The 12,929-nt window shown below is 44.7% G+C and overlaps 1 protein-coding gene across 1 annotated transcript in view; it reads right to left on the reverse strand.

Annotated features, from left to right (window-relative positions):
* LOC120023115 (BTB/POZ domain-containing protein 7-like) overlaps window positions 1-12,929 on the reverse strand; it is a 55,570-nt gene that overhangs the window by 3,490 nt on the left and 39,151 nt on the right. The window contains exons 4-10 of the mRNA XM_038967088.1: window positions 2,565-2,773; window positions 1,911-1,986; window positions 1,503-1,663; window positions 1,197-1,340; window positions 878-1,067; window positions 598-776; window positions 67-468 (exon numbers count right to left, since the gene is read on the reverse strand). Of these exons, the coding sequence (XP_038823016.1) occupies window positions 67-468; window positions 598-776; window positions 878-1,067; window positions 1,197-1,340; window positions 1,503-1,663; window positions 1,911-1,986; window positions 2,565-2,773 (1,361 nt within the window). The remainder of the gene's footprint in view (window positions 1-66; window positions 469-597; window positions 777-877; window positions 1,068-1,196; window positions 1,341-1,502; window positions 1,664-1,910; window positions 1,987-2,564; window positions 2,774-12,929) is intronic.

The following is a 12,929-nucleotide window of genomic DNA, read 5'->3' on the forward strand; positions in this document are numbered from 1 at the left end:
ATACACTTCTACAGCTACACTGACCAAATGCAATCCACACACACAGCATGACATGTGGACCTTCACCTGTGGTTCTGCGAGCAGGGCTCGACCCATGGCCTGGGGTTTGGTGCAGTCTGGAGGTGGAGGCCTGGGGGCAGAGGGGTAGTCAGGGCTACCATGCTTGGCTGAGGCGTGGAGCTGGAGCTGGGTGCGGTTACAGGGGTAGGAGAAGGAGCGGGTGGGGGGTGGGATGGGCACATGGGGCCTCCATGCCCCCTTCAGCTGGGCACGGCTGGGAGTGGCAGGGGGGTGGTATGGGGGTGGAGGGGGAGGCAGCGGGGGGTGAAACCCAGCCAGGCCCTCCAGGTCTGAGAACATGCTGTCCATCGCTGGGCTGCTGTTGACCCGACAATGTCCTGTCTGGCGCAGGGCCAGAACCGGACTCTCGTCTCCAAAACGCTCCTCTGGGAAGAACTTGAAGGGGTTCTGAGAATAAACAAAATAATTTGCATTGGCATCTAAATGGTCTACAACTACAATGCATACAAGTCATCAGCATAGTACACCAAGTCTATCAGTCTATAGCCTGGTTACTTTCTCAGACCTGGTCCTCACCTGCAGTAGCTCAGTAGCCCCGTCCGCCAGGCCAAACTCCCTCAATACACGCAGCTGCAGCTCATAGCTGACAGTGGCCCCCTCGCCACAGTTGAGGGCGTAGGCCCTCTGGACTTGGTCTGTGTGCCTCAGCTCCTGCAGCCTCCGGATCATCTCCTTCACCACCGCCAGATTGGGTACTGACAGGACACACACACACAGAGGATTAGTGGACCATGTCAATGTTACTAATATGTTATACAAAATGGCTTCCTTATTGGCACCAGTCTTCTCCTTTAACCTGGGATCTCATTTGCCACCACGGACGGGACGGTGGACTGGTTGTTGGCCATCTGCTGATGGTTGATCATGTGACAGCACTGTGGCACGGCATTGTTGACCATGTAGAGGGTGTCAGGCACGTTGGACATGCGCACCAAACGCAGACGCACCAGATCTGTCTGCTCCACCATCATCTCATCCAGCACAGACTGAGGGGAGAAGGAGACGGGTTAGGAGTCTGTACGACCTCGGCCTGACCCAAACCCTCAGAGATGAGATCGAACAGAGATAACCTGCACTGCTAATCGTCATTAACCCCTCGATGCTGAGTGTCCTACCTTGGCTTCCTCTACATAGGGAGAGAAAAGACGGGGCCGCACGTAGATGCCAGCGTTCTTCTGTCGCAACCAAGAATTGGCCTTGCCCCCATCTGTTGTGGGCAGCATGTCCGATGGAGGGGTGCTGATCAGACCCCTCTTCGTCTGTGGACGGGAAGATGAGGGGGGTGATTTAAAGAGAACACAAAAGAACACACCTAGAGGGACAGGTCAGTCAACATGATAGATAGATTGATTGCACTTTATGTATTGGCAGCAGAAACTGTATTGAAGCCAACATATGATGAATCATCCATGACTACTGACCGCGTCAGAGAGGACATCGCTGTTGGCAGGGAGGATGTGCTCGGTGCGGATGAAGGGCAGCAGCGGGGACAGGATCTCCTTCAGTTCTTCCACATCCAGGTCCTTCCTCTTCACCCCCCGCTTGTTCACACTGTGGGCCGTCCCACTCAGCACGTTGGGCTCTGGGAAAAGAAACCAGACGCAAAAAACACACAGTTCGTAGTTCATTCTATGGTTAGGACGGCCAACATACACACTACACTCATTATTGTTTTACGATACAGTATTTTCAGTCGGGTTCAGAGCTACACATAAACAAAATACTGCAATCTACAATTGAGGTGCTTCTTTTATAGCCTTTTAGAGCGTATTTTCCCAGAGCCATTAGGGGGCCTGCTCTGAGGGTAATTATGGAGTGTATTATCTTACCCCTGTCTGCCATTCTCTTAATAAGCTGCTGCTCGCCCCACTTAACAACGTACTTGAGAATGTCCTGCTCACTCGCCTGTGAAAGGGAGAGAGGAGGGCAGGGGTGAAAGAGAAGAAGATTGGGGGATGGTGATAGGAAAGGAAAAGAGTAAGGACAGGGTTAAACATTGCAGTGAGGATGCTTGCATATGTGGTTGATGTTGTGACATGGTGTAGTTGTGGCTGAGTGTTGTATTTGTCTGGTTGGATTACAGCGTTTCACCTCAGCCGTCCTGTGTGATACCCAGGGAGTTTGGCACAGCAGAGCAGAACAGAGCTCAGCTTCAATTAGAGTCCATCCTTGAAGGCAATGCCTCCAGGGAATGTTCTCACTCTGTCTGTGCTTATGCATCTGCGTGCGTGTTGCCACTTCACTAAATCATTTTATCAAACCAATCATACCCTAGCTGCCTCGCAAATTTACGTGAAAACTGGATGGTTGAAAATACATTAAAAAGTTGTTTCTTATTTTGTCAGCCATTATAATCAAAGCACTGACTACAAATGAGCCATTTGGACATTCAAATCAAAGCACAGTCTACAAATGGGTAATTTAGACAGGATAACATAATTGGTAAATGCATTCAGTCCAATCACACAGACAGCGGTGGTCACCTGCAGGTAGTCTGACTGGATGGCGGTGAGCAGGTGCTCCTTGCTAAGCTCGTAGAGAACGTCAGAGGTCACGACCTGGCTGAACTCCTCACACAGGAAGTGCAGGGCCTGGCGGTAGACCCACTTGGAGCCGTAAGGCTGAGAGCTCCACTTCAGGATGGGGACCAGAGAGTCCAGGGCCAGGCTCTCCACCACGATGTCCTCACAGCCTGGGAGAGGAGACAGGAACACACACCACAGTGGTTAGATACCTCAGTCTAACACTCATATCACTGAGTGAACAGCCTCTTTAATAGCCTGGTTGTCCAGTCAGTTTGTGCTTCAACCAACTCCTCTCTGTGGCTACAGCACGTACAATATGGGCCCAGGCTAAATGTTTTATATCTATTGTATGGGAAGTCATACTCTGTTAGAATGGTGGTAAGAGTTTTAATGGGTGATTTAATTGAACCATAAATATCCCGCAATACAGTCACACAGCGGTCACTTCTGGAGCCATTCAGATGGCTGCAGTAGTTCCCCTCCTATTTACCACCACGGGGAGCACTCCCCTTCCCCTCGGCTCCCTGCACCACAACCCCTCCCTGCGTTTTCTAAATCAGAGCACATACTAGAACAGCAGGCAGTGTTTTAACTCTGTTACACACAACCCCACAGAAATGCCTTTGATACCTTCATGTGTTTCAGTCACTCTACCTCCCATTCACCACACCAAGTAAACACAGCAGCCAGGGGGAAGAATGCTGCGCAGACACACACATCGTATACGCACACATGCATGTGTGCACATCCGCACACACAAAAAAAACATGGACAAACGCACACACACTCTCATGCACATGCAAACACACACAAATGAATCAAAAACTAATTAGAAGTCGCAGAAGGTTAATGAATTAGGTACCTGATATACTGTAGCTATTTGAACAAATCTGGGGTGAAATGGAATTTCAGAAATGGCTATAGTGGTAGTCATTGTAGCAATTGTAATCGAGATACAAGTAGAATAAACATCAAACAATCAAATTATATTAACGTAGATAGGAAACTAGTACATGTCCACAAGGGCACATCAATAATTTGGCTTTCTTTTTGACAGTCAACACAGTGGAAATGATACCAGGCAGTGTGATGTCAGTGATAGAGCCACACCGTGTGCCAGAGATACTGGTCTGCTTTAAAGTGGCCCTTGCCCAGCCCTGACCCTGCTGGCTGTGTATGGGGCTTGTGGAGCCGAGCAGCCTGCCCTGCCCTGGGAATAGCTGGGTTATGTAGTACCAGCTTTAGTACCAGCGCTCCTATGGGACTCTTATCTGTGGGCTGTGTGAGATCTTGGTGTCCATATCACCAACAAACTATTATGGTCCAAACACACCAAGACAGTTGTGAAGAGGGAACAATGACGCCTTTTCACCCTCAGGAGACTGAAAAAAATTTGGCATGGGTCCTTAGATCCTAAAAAAGTTCTACAGCTGCACCATCGAGAGCATCCTGACTGGTTGCATCACTGCCTGGTATGGCAACTGCTCAGCCTCTGACCGCAAGGCACTACAGAGGGTAGTGCGTACAGCCCAGTAAATCACTGGGGCCAAGCTTCCTGCCATCCAGGACCTCTAAACCAGGCGGCGTCAGAGGAAGGCCATAAAAATGGTCAAAGACTCCAGCCACCCTAGTCATAGACTGTTCTCTCCACTACCGCACAACAGCTTAACAGCTTCAACCTCTAAGCCATAAGACTCCTGAACAGCTAATCAAATGGCTACCCAGACTACTTGCATTGTCCCCCCCCCACCCCCATTTTTACACTGCTGCTACTCTGTTTATTATCCATGCAATCACTTTACCTTTACGTACATGTACATATTACCTCAACTAACCGGTGCCCCCGCACATTGAGTCTGTACCGGTACCCCCTGTATATAGCCTCCATACTGTTATTTTATTGTTGCTCCTTAACTTCTCTAGGGGAGGGGGCAGCATTCGGAATTTTGGATGAAATGCATGCCCAAATTAAACGGCCTGTTTCTCGGGCCCAGATGATATGATATGCATATAACTGGTAGATTTGGATAGAAAACACTCTAAAGTTTCCAAAACTGTTAAAATAGTGTCTGTGAGTTTAACAGAACTGATTTGGCAGGCGAAAACCTGAGAAGGTTTGTAGTTTTCTATTCAATGCCATTACAGTGTCCCTTGACTTAGGACTCAACTTGCAGTTTCTATGCCTTCCACTAGATGTCAACAGTCTTTAGAAAGTGTTTCAGTCTTGTATTCTGAAAAATGAGGAAGTAAGAGCAGTCTGAATGAGTGGACCCTAAAGTTTCATGGAGCTTTTTCTTGCTCACAACCGAGAGAGTGCGTTTCTTGTTTACATTTTATATTGACGACGTTATTGTCCGGTTGAAATAGTATTGATTATTTAGGCTAAAAACAACCTGAGGTTTGAATATAAACATCGTTTGACATGTTTCTATGAACTTTACGGATACAATTTAGATTTTTTTTTGTCTTCCTGTTTTGACTGCGTTTGAGCCTGTGGATTACTGAAGAAAACGCGAACAAAACTGAGGTTTTTGCGTATAAAGAGACTTTATCGAACAAGAGGAACATTTATTGAGTAAATGAATGTCTGCTGAGTGCAACCATATGAATATAATCAAAGGTAAGGGATTCATTTTATCTCTGTTTCTAAATTGTGTAACTGTTCTATCTGGCTGGCTACGGTTTGTAATGATTTGTCTTGTGGGCTATGTTCTCATAATCGTAATGTATGCTTTCGCCGTAAAGCATTTTTAAAAATCTGACACCGTGGTTGGATTCACAAGAAGTTAATCTTTAAACCTATGTAAAATATGTTTTGTTTTCTGAATTTTTATAATGAGTATTTCTGTATTTGAATTTGGCGCCCAGCAGTTTCACTGGCTGTTGAAGAGGTGGGACGCTACCGTCTCACGTGCCCAAGAGAGGTTAATTATTTGTTATTTTTCTATTTTAGTTATTTGTTATTATTTATTTTTTTACTACCGTTTATTTTAGTAAATACTTTAACACTTTTTTTTCAAAACGGCATTGTTGGTTATGGGCTTGTATGTAAGCATTTCACTATAAGGTCTACTACACCTGTTGTATTCGGCGCATGTGATAAATACAATTTGATTTGATCTGCTGCACTACCTTTCGCCTTTGAAACTGCTTTGAAAATGCACTCTGGGAAATTGACTCCTGCCCTCTTGCTTTGGCATTTAAAAGGTTTATTTCCCTTCAACTGTCACACACACTTAAACCTACATGTTCGGTCCCTTCCTTTACTTTTATTAGCTAGGCAGATATTCTAGCAGACCCCCAGTGTTTTAAATGCAGGATGGAAATCGTTAAGAGGACAGATTAAGTTGAAATGTGGACACAGGCATTTTTGCCTTTTTATCTCCCATAAACAGCCTAGAAGAGGGAATGGATTCCACACTTCTCCCTCCCTCCCTCCCTTCCACTCTCTGTATCCCTCAGTTGTCACTAGTTACCATAGCCACAAAGTAAAAATTGTCTATATTGTAAAAATTTATGAAAACAACAATTTGCTTTTGGTTTTAATTTAAGGTTAGAGTTAGGCATAAGGTTAGCAGTGTGGTTAAGGTCAAGATTAGGTTTGAAATCAGATTTTAAGAATAGAAATAGTAGAAATAGGCGGGGTTTAGACATAATTAAGACTTTGTGGCTGTGGTAACTAGTAACGACCGTATCCCTCTCATTTTGTCCTTATCTCTGCATATCTCTGCTCGCACTCTGACCAGGGGTAGACACATAGACAGACACACACACGTTCCTTTTGAAAGGTAAAGATTCCCAATTGGGGACCAGCAGCACATAAAAGCAGACGGCTCTGTTCTCTATTAGCCCATTAGAATTCACAGCACCATTCAGCCTTATAAAGAAAGCTTTGCACTTTTATTATGAGCCGGAGATTAGAATCAGCATTATATGTAATACTAAAGCCATTTCCCCCCTTCCTCCTTCCCCTCCTCTCTCCCTCCACGGGTGGCACTAAGCATTCACTGGAGCCTAGTAGACTGACAAGAATATCAATACAATGAGTGTTATGGCAACCACATCTTTGACACTGCAATAAATGAGGCATTTTGTCTTGCTCTTTTTATTTGGAGCTCTGTGTTTATGGAACACAACATTTCCAGACCCACTTAAACATCAGCCGCACTCAGGACCTGTAAACACTGTGCTGGACTTGAATCATGTCTGATTACTCAAGGACCTAGCTCTTTGCTGTCTCAAACAAAACAAAAAACAGAATGATGGGCTCTGCTCCGACCACCTGAGGTTTAAGTCCAACTTCTAAGTTAACCGATAAGCTGAAGTTCTGCCCAGGAGCAACTGGAAATCCCTCTCTGCTTGGAACACAAGTAGGCCCAAGGCTAACAAAAACACTACTGGACTGATATCTGTGGAGATTCAGTCTCTCTTGGTCCAATTGCATTAGGGTTCACTCACGTCATAGGTCAAGCTCTGCCTGTTAACCAGAGAAATGACTTGATCAGACAGCAATATCACAGACCAAGACTTATCCTTAAAACATAACACAACAGCTGACTGATTCTCTTAATGGAAGGCTGTTAGTCACACACAGGGCCGAGCAACAGCCTCGTAGATGCAACGCCAAGTTTAGATTTAAATTCATATCCCATTCACTACCACTCTTAACACTTTCATATCAGCAAGCAGCTCTGAAGACTAACTTACTAACGTTATTTATTTCCTCCCAAGGTGTGCGGCAGTGTGGTCATTAATCGTATTAATCAATGACTAAAAAAACTCACCGCACATGAATTATGATTGTAATGGGCCGTAGGTCTCCACAGATGAGTCATTACTCTCTCTCTCTGTGTGTGTGTGTGTGTGTGTGTGTGTGTGTGTGTGTGTGTGTGTGTGTGTGTGTGTGTGTGTGTGTGTGTGTAAAGAGAGAGAGGAAGTAGAGAGAAAATCTGCATTGTGTGCTGAGCCACTCATTATCATCACTCTCACTGTGCTTGAAAGGCTTTTAATGTCAGTTAAGTGAGAGTGTGTAAAAGAGTGAGTGATCTCCTCTGGCTAGGAGGCAGGTAGCCTAGTGGTTAGAGCGTTGGGCCAGTAACTGAAAGGTTGCTGGATCGAATCCCTGAGCTGACAAGGTAAAAATCTGTCGTTTTGCCACTGAGCAAGGCAGTTAACCAACCCACTGATCACCGGGCGCCGACGATGTTGTTTAAGGCAGCCCCCCGCATCTCTCTGATTCAGAAGGGTTGGGTTAAATGCGGAAGACACATTTCAGTTGAATGCATTCAGTTGTACAACTAACTAGCTATCCCCTTTTCCCTAATAAGGTTGATAATTGCTGATGGAGAAAGAGGCTGTCAGATTGACCCCTACCTCTAGTGAAAGTGTACCCTGGCCTCAACCAGACGAAGAGAAAGCAGTGAAGTCACATAGAGGAGGAGAAGGAAGAGACTGCCAGATGACAGTGCTCCACCTCAGCCCCTGACATCAGCATACCAAATGTCTCCTGAGATAGCTTGCAGCTACCCAGGTCTCTGACAGGCAGCTGAGGTCACTTAAGGTTGTCACATGGAAATTAAATCATGGGCCTTCCCAGCTGTTTTGACACTTGGGTGAGCATGCCTTTTTGCGTGTGTGTGCAATCATGTGTGTGTGTGTGTGTGCAATCATGTGTGTGTGCATGTTAAAAGGTTAGTCTGTCACTGAGAGGAGGATAACTAACACAGGAAAGAGAAAGAAAAAAAGGAATATGGAGCGATGAAAAGCAGGGAAGTAAATAGAGGGCTATAGCACAGACAAAATGAGAGGACCTTGATACTCAACATACACCACAGCCATTCCACACAACATGGGGTTTCATGGGAACTGATGTTGCTTCTCTGTGGGAGAGAGAGGAGATATAAATACCCTGGAGTAGGGGCTTGGAGTAGGGGGAGGGGAGGTTTGAAGGGATGACAGTTTGCCTGGTGCTAAAGCTGCTTTGGCGACCCTGAGAGTGACAACGCAGGGAGGGGGAAGGAGGATCTGGCCAGCTGTGTGTGGGATCCATCTCTTCCACTGTGCCTTCATAACCGGCAAACTGACTGCACTACTCCACTCCCCCAACCCCTTATCTATTCTCAAGTTTTCCACGTATTAGTGTTGTGTATTATGTGCAGTGACTTCATTTGTGCTCTATGTTCTTTTAACAGTCACTTTGGGATTTACATGAAAAGCTTTATAAAAATGTTATTGTTACTAACATAATGTGTTTGTTGTCTGACAGATTGAGGTTTTAATCATCCCATTGTCTCTGCCTCTATGGCCCAGTAGTGTCCTGCTTGTGATGCTGCTGGTGACAGTAGTGTGACAGAGACCATTTCCACAATACACTAATCCCTAAATGAATGTAAGACAATCGTTATTGAAATAAAAAAACAACTCATATTACAGAGCGGGCGGTAAAGCGTCATATGACACCATTTTATGCTTTGTAGCACCTACAGATGAAACCTTATAGAGTCTTAAAGGAGGTCTGGGTAAGGCCAAAATGTCACAAATGTTCCAACTTCAATTAATTATTTCTTAATTATGCTTTAAGATACAATGTTGTGAAAATCCCCAAAATCATGTTATTTTTTTCTAGTTTCGTGAGGAATCACCCTACACTTTGAGATTTTAATAAAGCGTTTTAGAAATAAAAATATGTTATTGTTAATATGAATAAATATTAACTAATAAATATGTTATTGTTAAAATGTTAACATTTTGTGTTTGTTGTCTGACAGATTGAGGTTTTAATCCTCTCCACGGCCCAGTAGTACATCGTTTCCTGTCTGTGATGCTGCCTAGTGACAGTAGTGTGACAGAGGCCACTTTCACAATACACTAATCCCTGTGCCTGTGTGATGGAGTGGGTGGGCAATGGCCATAATCAGGGACTTTACTACTGAATCTGTAACACAGTCAAAACCACACCGATCTCCAAGAGAGGTGGAATGTAGCTGTTGAAGACAGATGGGCAAATTGAATCTTTTCACCCTCAGTCCTCTATATCGATATTTCAAGGTGTATTTTGACACAAGTTTTTAAAATAATCCAACCTGTCACTCAGCTGTCAGAGAAAGGTGTGAGGGGTCTCTGTTAGCAGCACACCACACATCATCATGACCGCTGCCTAGCGGAGGTGAGAAACAACATACCTCCCATGTGTGACTTAATACATTTCTATTCAACTGAACCTCACAGTCATGAAGAGAGCAACCCCCCCTCAGGTTTAAAACACCATCTCTCATTGAAATGGGAGGCGATGGTAATAAACTGACAACAGCTCCGCTTTCGTCTCCATCTGACATTCTAGGGAGCTCTGGGGGTCAACTCAGAGTGCTGAGAGTGACAGCAGCCAGAGAGAGGGAGAGCAAAGGAGAGAGGGCAGCTGTCTTGTGATAAATAAAGGAGTGATGGAGCCCTGACAGCAGCGCTGGCTGGCTCTCTGCTCAGCAGAGCTGTGTATCAATAAGACTGTCTGTCACTGGAGACCTCTACAACCCCCTGCCTGGAGCAATCTGTTACTGGGACGGAGGGCAGAGAAACAGTCCTGTTTTTTTCCATTTAAACTGGCCTAACGTCTGCAAATGACAAAAACTTTACCAAAACAAGCAGGGAATTTGAGATGAGGATATATGGAGAATACAGCCATAGGAATTATAGTAGGGGTGGGGAACATATGGCTCTGGATCTGGGCCACGAGCCCATTCAATCTGGCCCGCGGGAGGTTTAAGAAAAAAAAACAAGTATACTATATATACAAACGTATGTGGACTCCCCTTCAAACTAGTTGATTCGGCTATTTCAGCCACACCTGTTGCTGACAGGTGTATAAAATTTTGCACACAGCCATGCGATCTCCATAGACAAACATTGGCAGTAGAATGGCCTTACTGAGGAGCTCAGTGACTTTCAACGTGGCACTGTCATAGGATGCCAACTTTCCAACAAGTCAGTTGTCAAGTATCTGCCATGCTAGAGTTGCCCCGATCAATTGTAAGGGCTGTTATTGTGAAGTAGAAACATCTAGGAGCAACAACGGCTCAGCCACACAAGCTCACAGAACGGGACTGCCGTGTAAAAATTGTCTGTCCTCGATTGCAACACTCACTACCGAGTTCCAAACTGCCTCTGGAAGCAGCGTCAGCACAATAACTGTTTGTCGGGAGCTTCATGAAATGGGTTTCCATGGCTGAGCAGCTGCACACAAGCCTAAGATTACCATGCGCAATGACAAGCGTCGGCTGGAGTGGTGTAAAGCTCACTGCCATTGGACTCTGGAGCAGTAGAAACGCGTTCTCTGGAGTGATGAATCACACTTCAACATCTGGCACGCCAACAGACAAATATGGGTTTGGCAGATGCCAGGAGAACGCTACCAGCCCAAATCCATAGTGCCAACTGTAAAGTTTGGTGGAGGATAAATAATGGTCTGGGGCTGTTTTTCATGGTTCGGGCTAGGCCCCTTAGTTCCAGTGAAGGGGAATCTTAACGCTACAGCATACAATGACATTCTAGACGATTCTGTGCTTCCAACTTTGTGGCAACAGTTTGGGGAAGGCCCTTTTCTGTTTCAGCATAACAATGCCCCTGTGCACAAAGCAAGGTCCATATAGAAATGGTTTGTTGAGATCGGTGGATGAACTTGACAGGCCTGCACAGAGCCCTGACCACAACCCCATCGAACACCTTTGGGATGAATTGGAACGCTAACAGTGAGCCAGGCCTAATTGCCCAACCTCACTAATGCTTATGTGGCTGAACGAAAGCAAGTCCTCGCAGCAATGTTCCAACATCTAGAGGAAAGCCTTCCCAGAAGAGTGGAGGATGTTATAGCAGCAAAGGGGAACCAACTCCATATTTATGCCCATGATTTTGGAATGAGATGTTCGATGAGCAGGTGTCCACATACTTTTCATCATGTAGTGTATATATATATACAGCCCTGTACCGTAAAACTTAAATTAAACGCTAAGTCTCAAATAGCTGCCTGTCCCTTTTAATAGCCGGGTAATGGCACACATTTCATCAAATAAATGCCAGTTTCAAATAAACGGCATGTCTAAATTAATTGTTTACGAGGCTACCATGAATTATCATGAATTATTTTATGAGGTTTAATGTTTTCACCAGTAGAAAACTGTTATCCATTATCCACAGCTGAGAAAAACTAGCTAACTGGCAAGCATAAAAACAGTCAACATCTTCGGAGTACAGGCCCTAGTTTGACTCGCAGTCCCCGTGGTTATATCTGCGGTGTGGGGGGGTTTAGGGTCATGATATATTGTCTGGAGGAAGGCAGGTGGGTGGAGGGTGGGGGGCGGGCGGGTTGAATAAAAGAGAAAACAATACCTTACAAAATCCATAAATGTATCATTCTTGTGCAATTTATATCTATAGGCTACATTAATGTTTTTCTTTCATTATCTTTGATTAGTGCATAAGCCTAAGCATTAAGACCTAACTGTACGCGTGCCAAATAGCCTACACGCCAATCGTCAAATGCTTTTGGGAACGGGCAGAAAAAGTCGATACACAGGGGCAATGTCGAAGTTCAATAAGAGAAAATCTGCAAAATGGAGAGTTGAAAATAAAGAGAAGGGACGGCCAGGAAAGTCATGTTTGGGAAAGATTTGGTAAAAGAGGATGATAGTAGTGCCGGCTGTGTTATATGTGATGATTGTGAGGCTCTATACAAATTCCACAGTCACAAGACGAGACTTCAAATAAGCCTATGGCATGTCAAGGGAACTGTAGCCTACTGTTCGGATGGGTTAAATGGAAACTGAAATCTGGACACTGACTGTAGGTCTATAACCTCTCACATAGCAGTAATATTAACTCCTACACAATTAAGCATTTCTTGCAGTAAAATTATAAACCAGATGTAGGTAAATTTTGACTTGGGAACAGGAGTGGAGAAATATGATTTCTTTCTTTCAGCATCTTGAGAGAATGTGAATGTGCAGTTAGATACAATCTGTGGGGGTGCTATCTTTATCAAAATCATACAAGCCGATTGTATTTCTACCACATAAAATAGGCATCCAAACCAAACTGAAATCTGATCAGTTTTCACAGCTTTCTATTTCCTTACAACCGGTCAAACTTATGTAATTTGGACATTTTTTTTGTTATTGCATTTCTCCGCGGTCCATAAACGTCTTTGCTCCGTGAAAGAAGCAGAGATGACAGAGACAACTTTACCAATGTCAACTAGATTAAAGCCTTCATTCTATAATTTATGACATTATTCTGGTGAGTAAGGGTTTATTTAGTCTTCTAAGGCAACAGATA

Source organism: Salvelinus namaycush, chromosome 28 (genome assembly GCF_016432855.1).
Source record: "Salvelinus namaycush isolate Seneca chromosome 28, SaNama_1.0, whole genome shotgun sequence".
Lineage (NCBI taxonomy): Eukaryota > Metazoa > Chordata > Actinopteri > Salmoniformes > Salmonidae > Salvelinus > Salvelinus namaycush.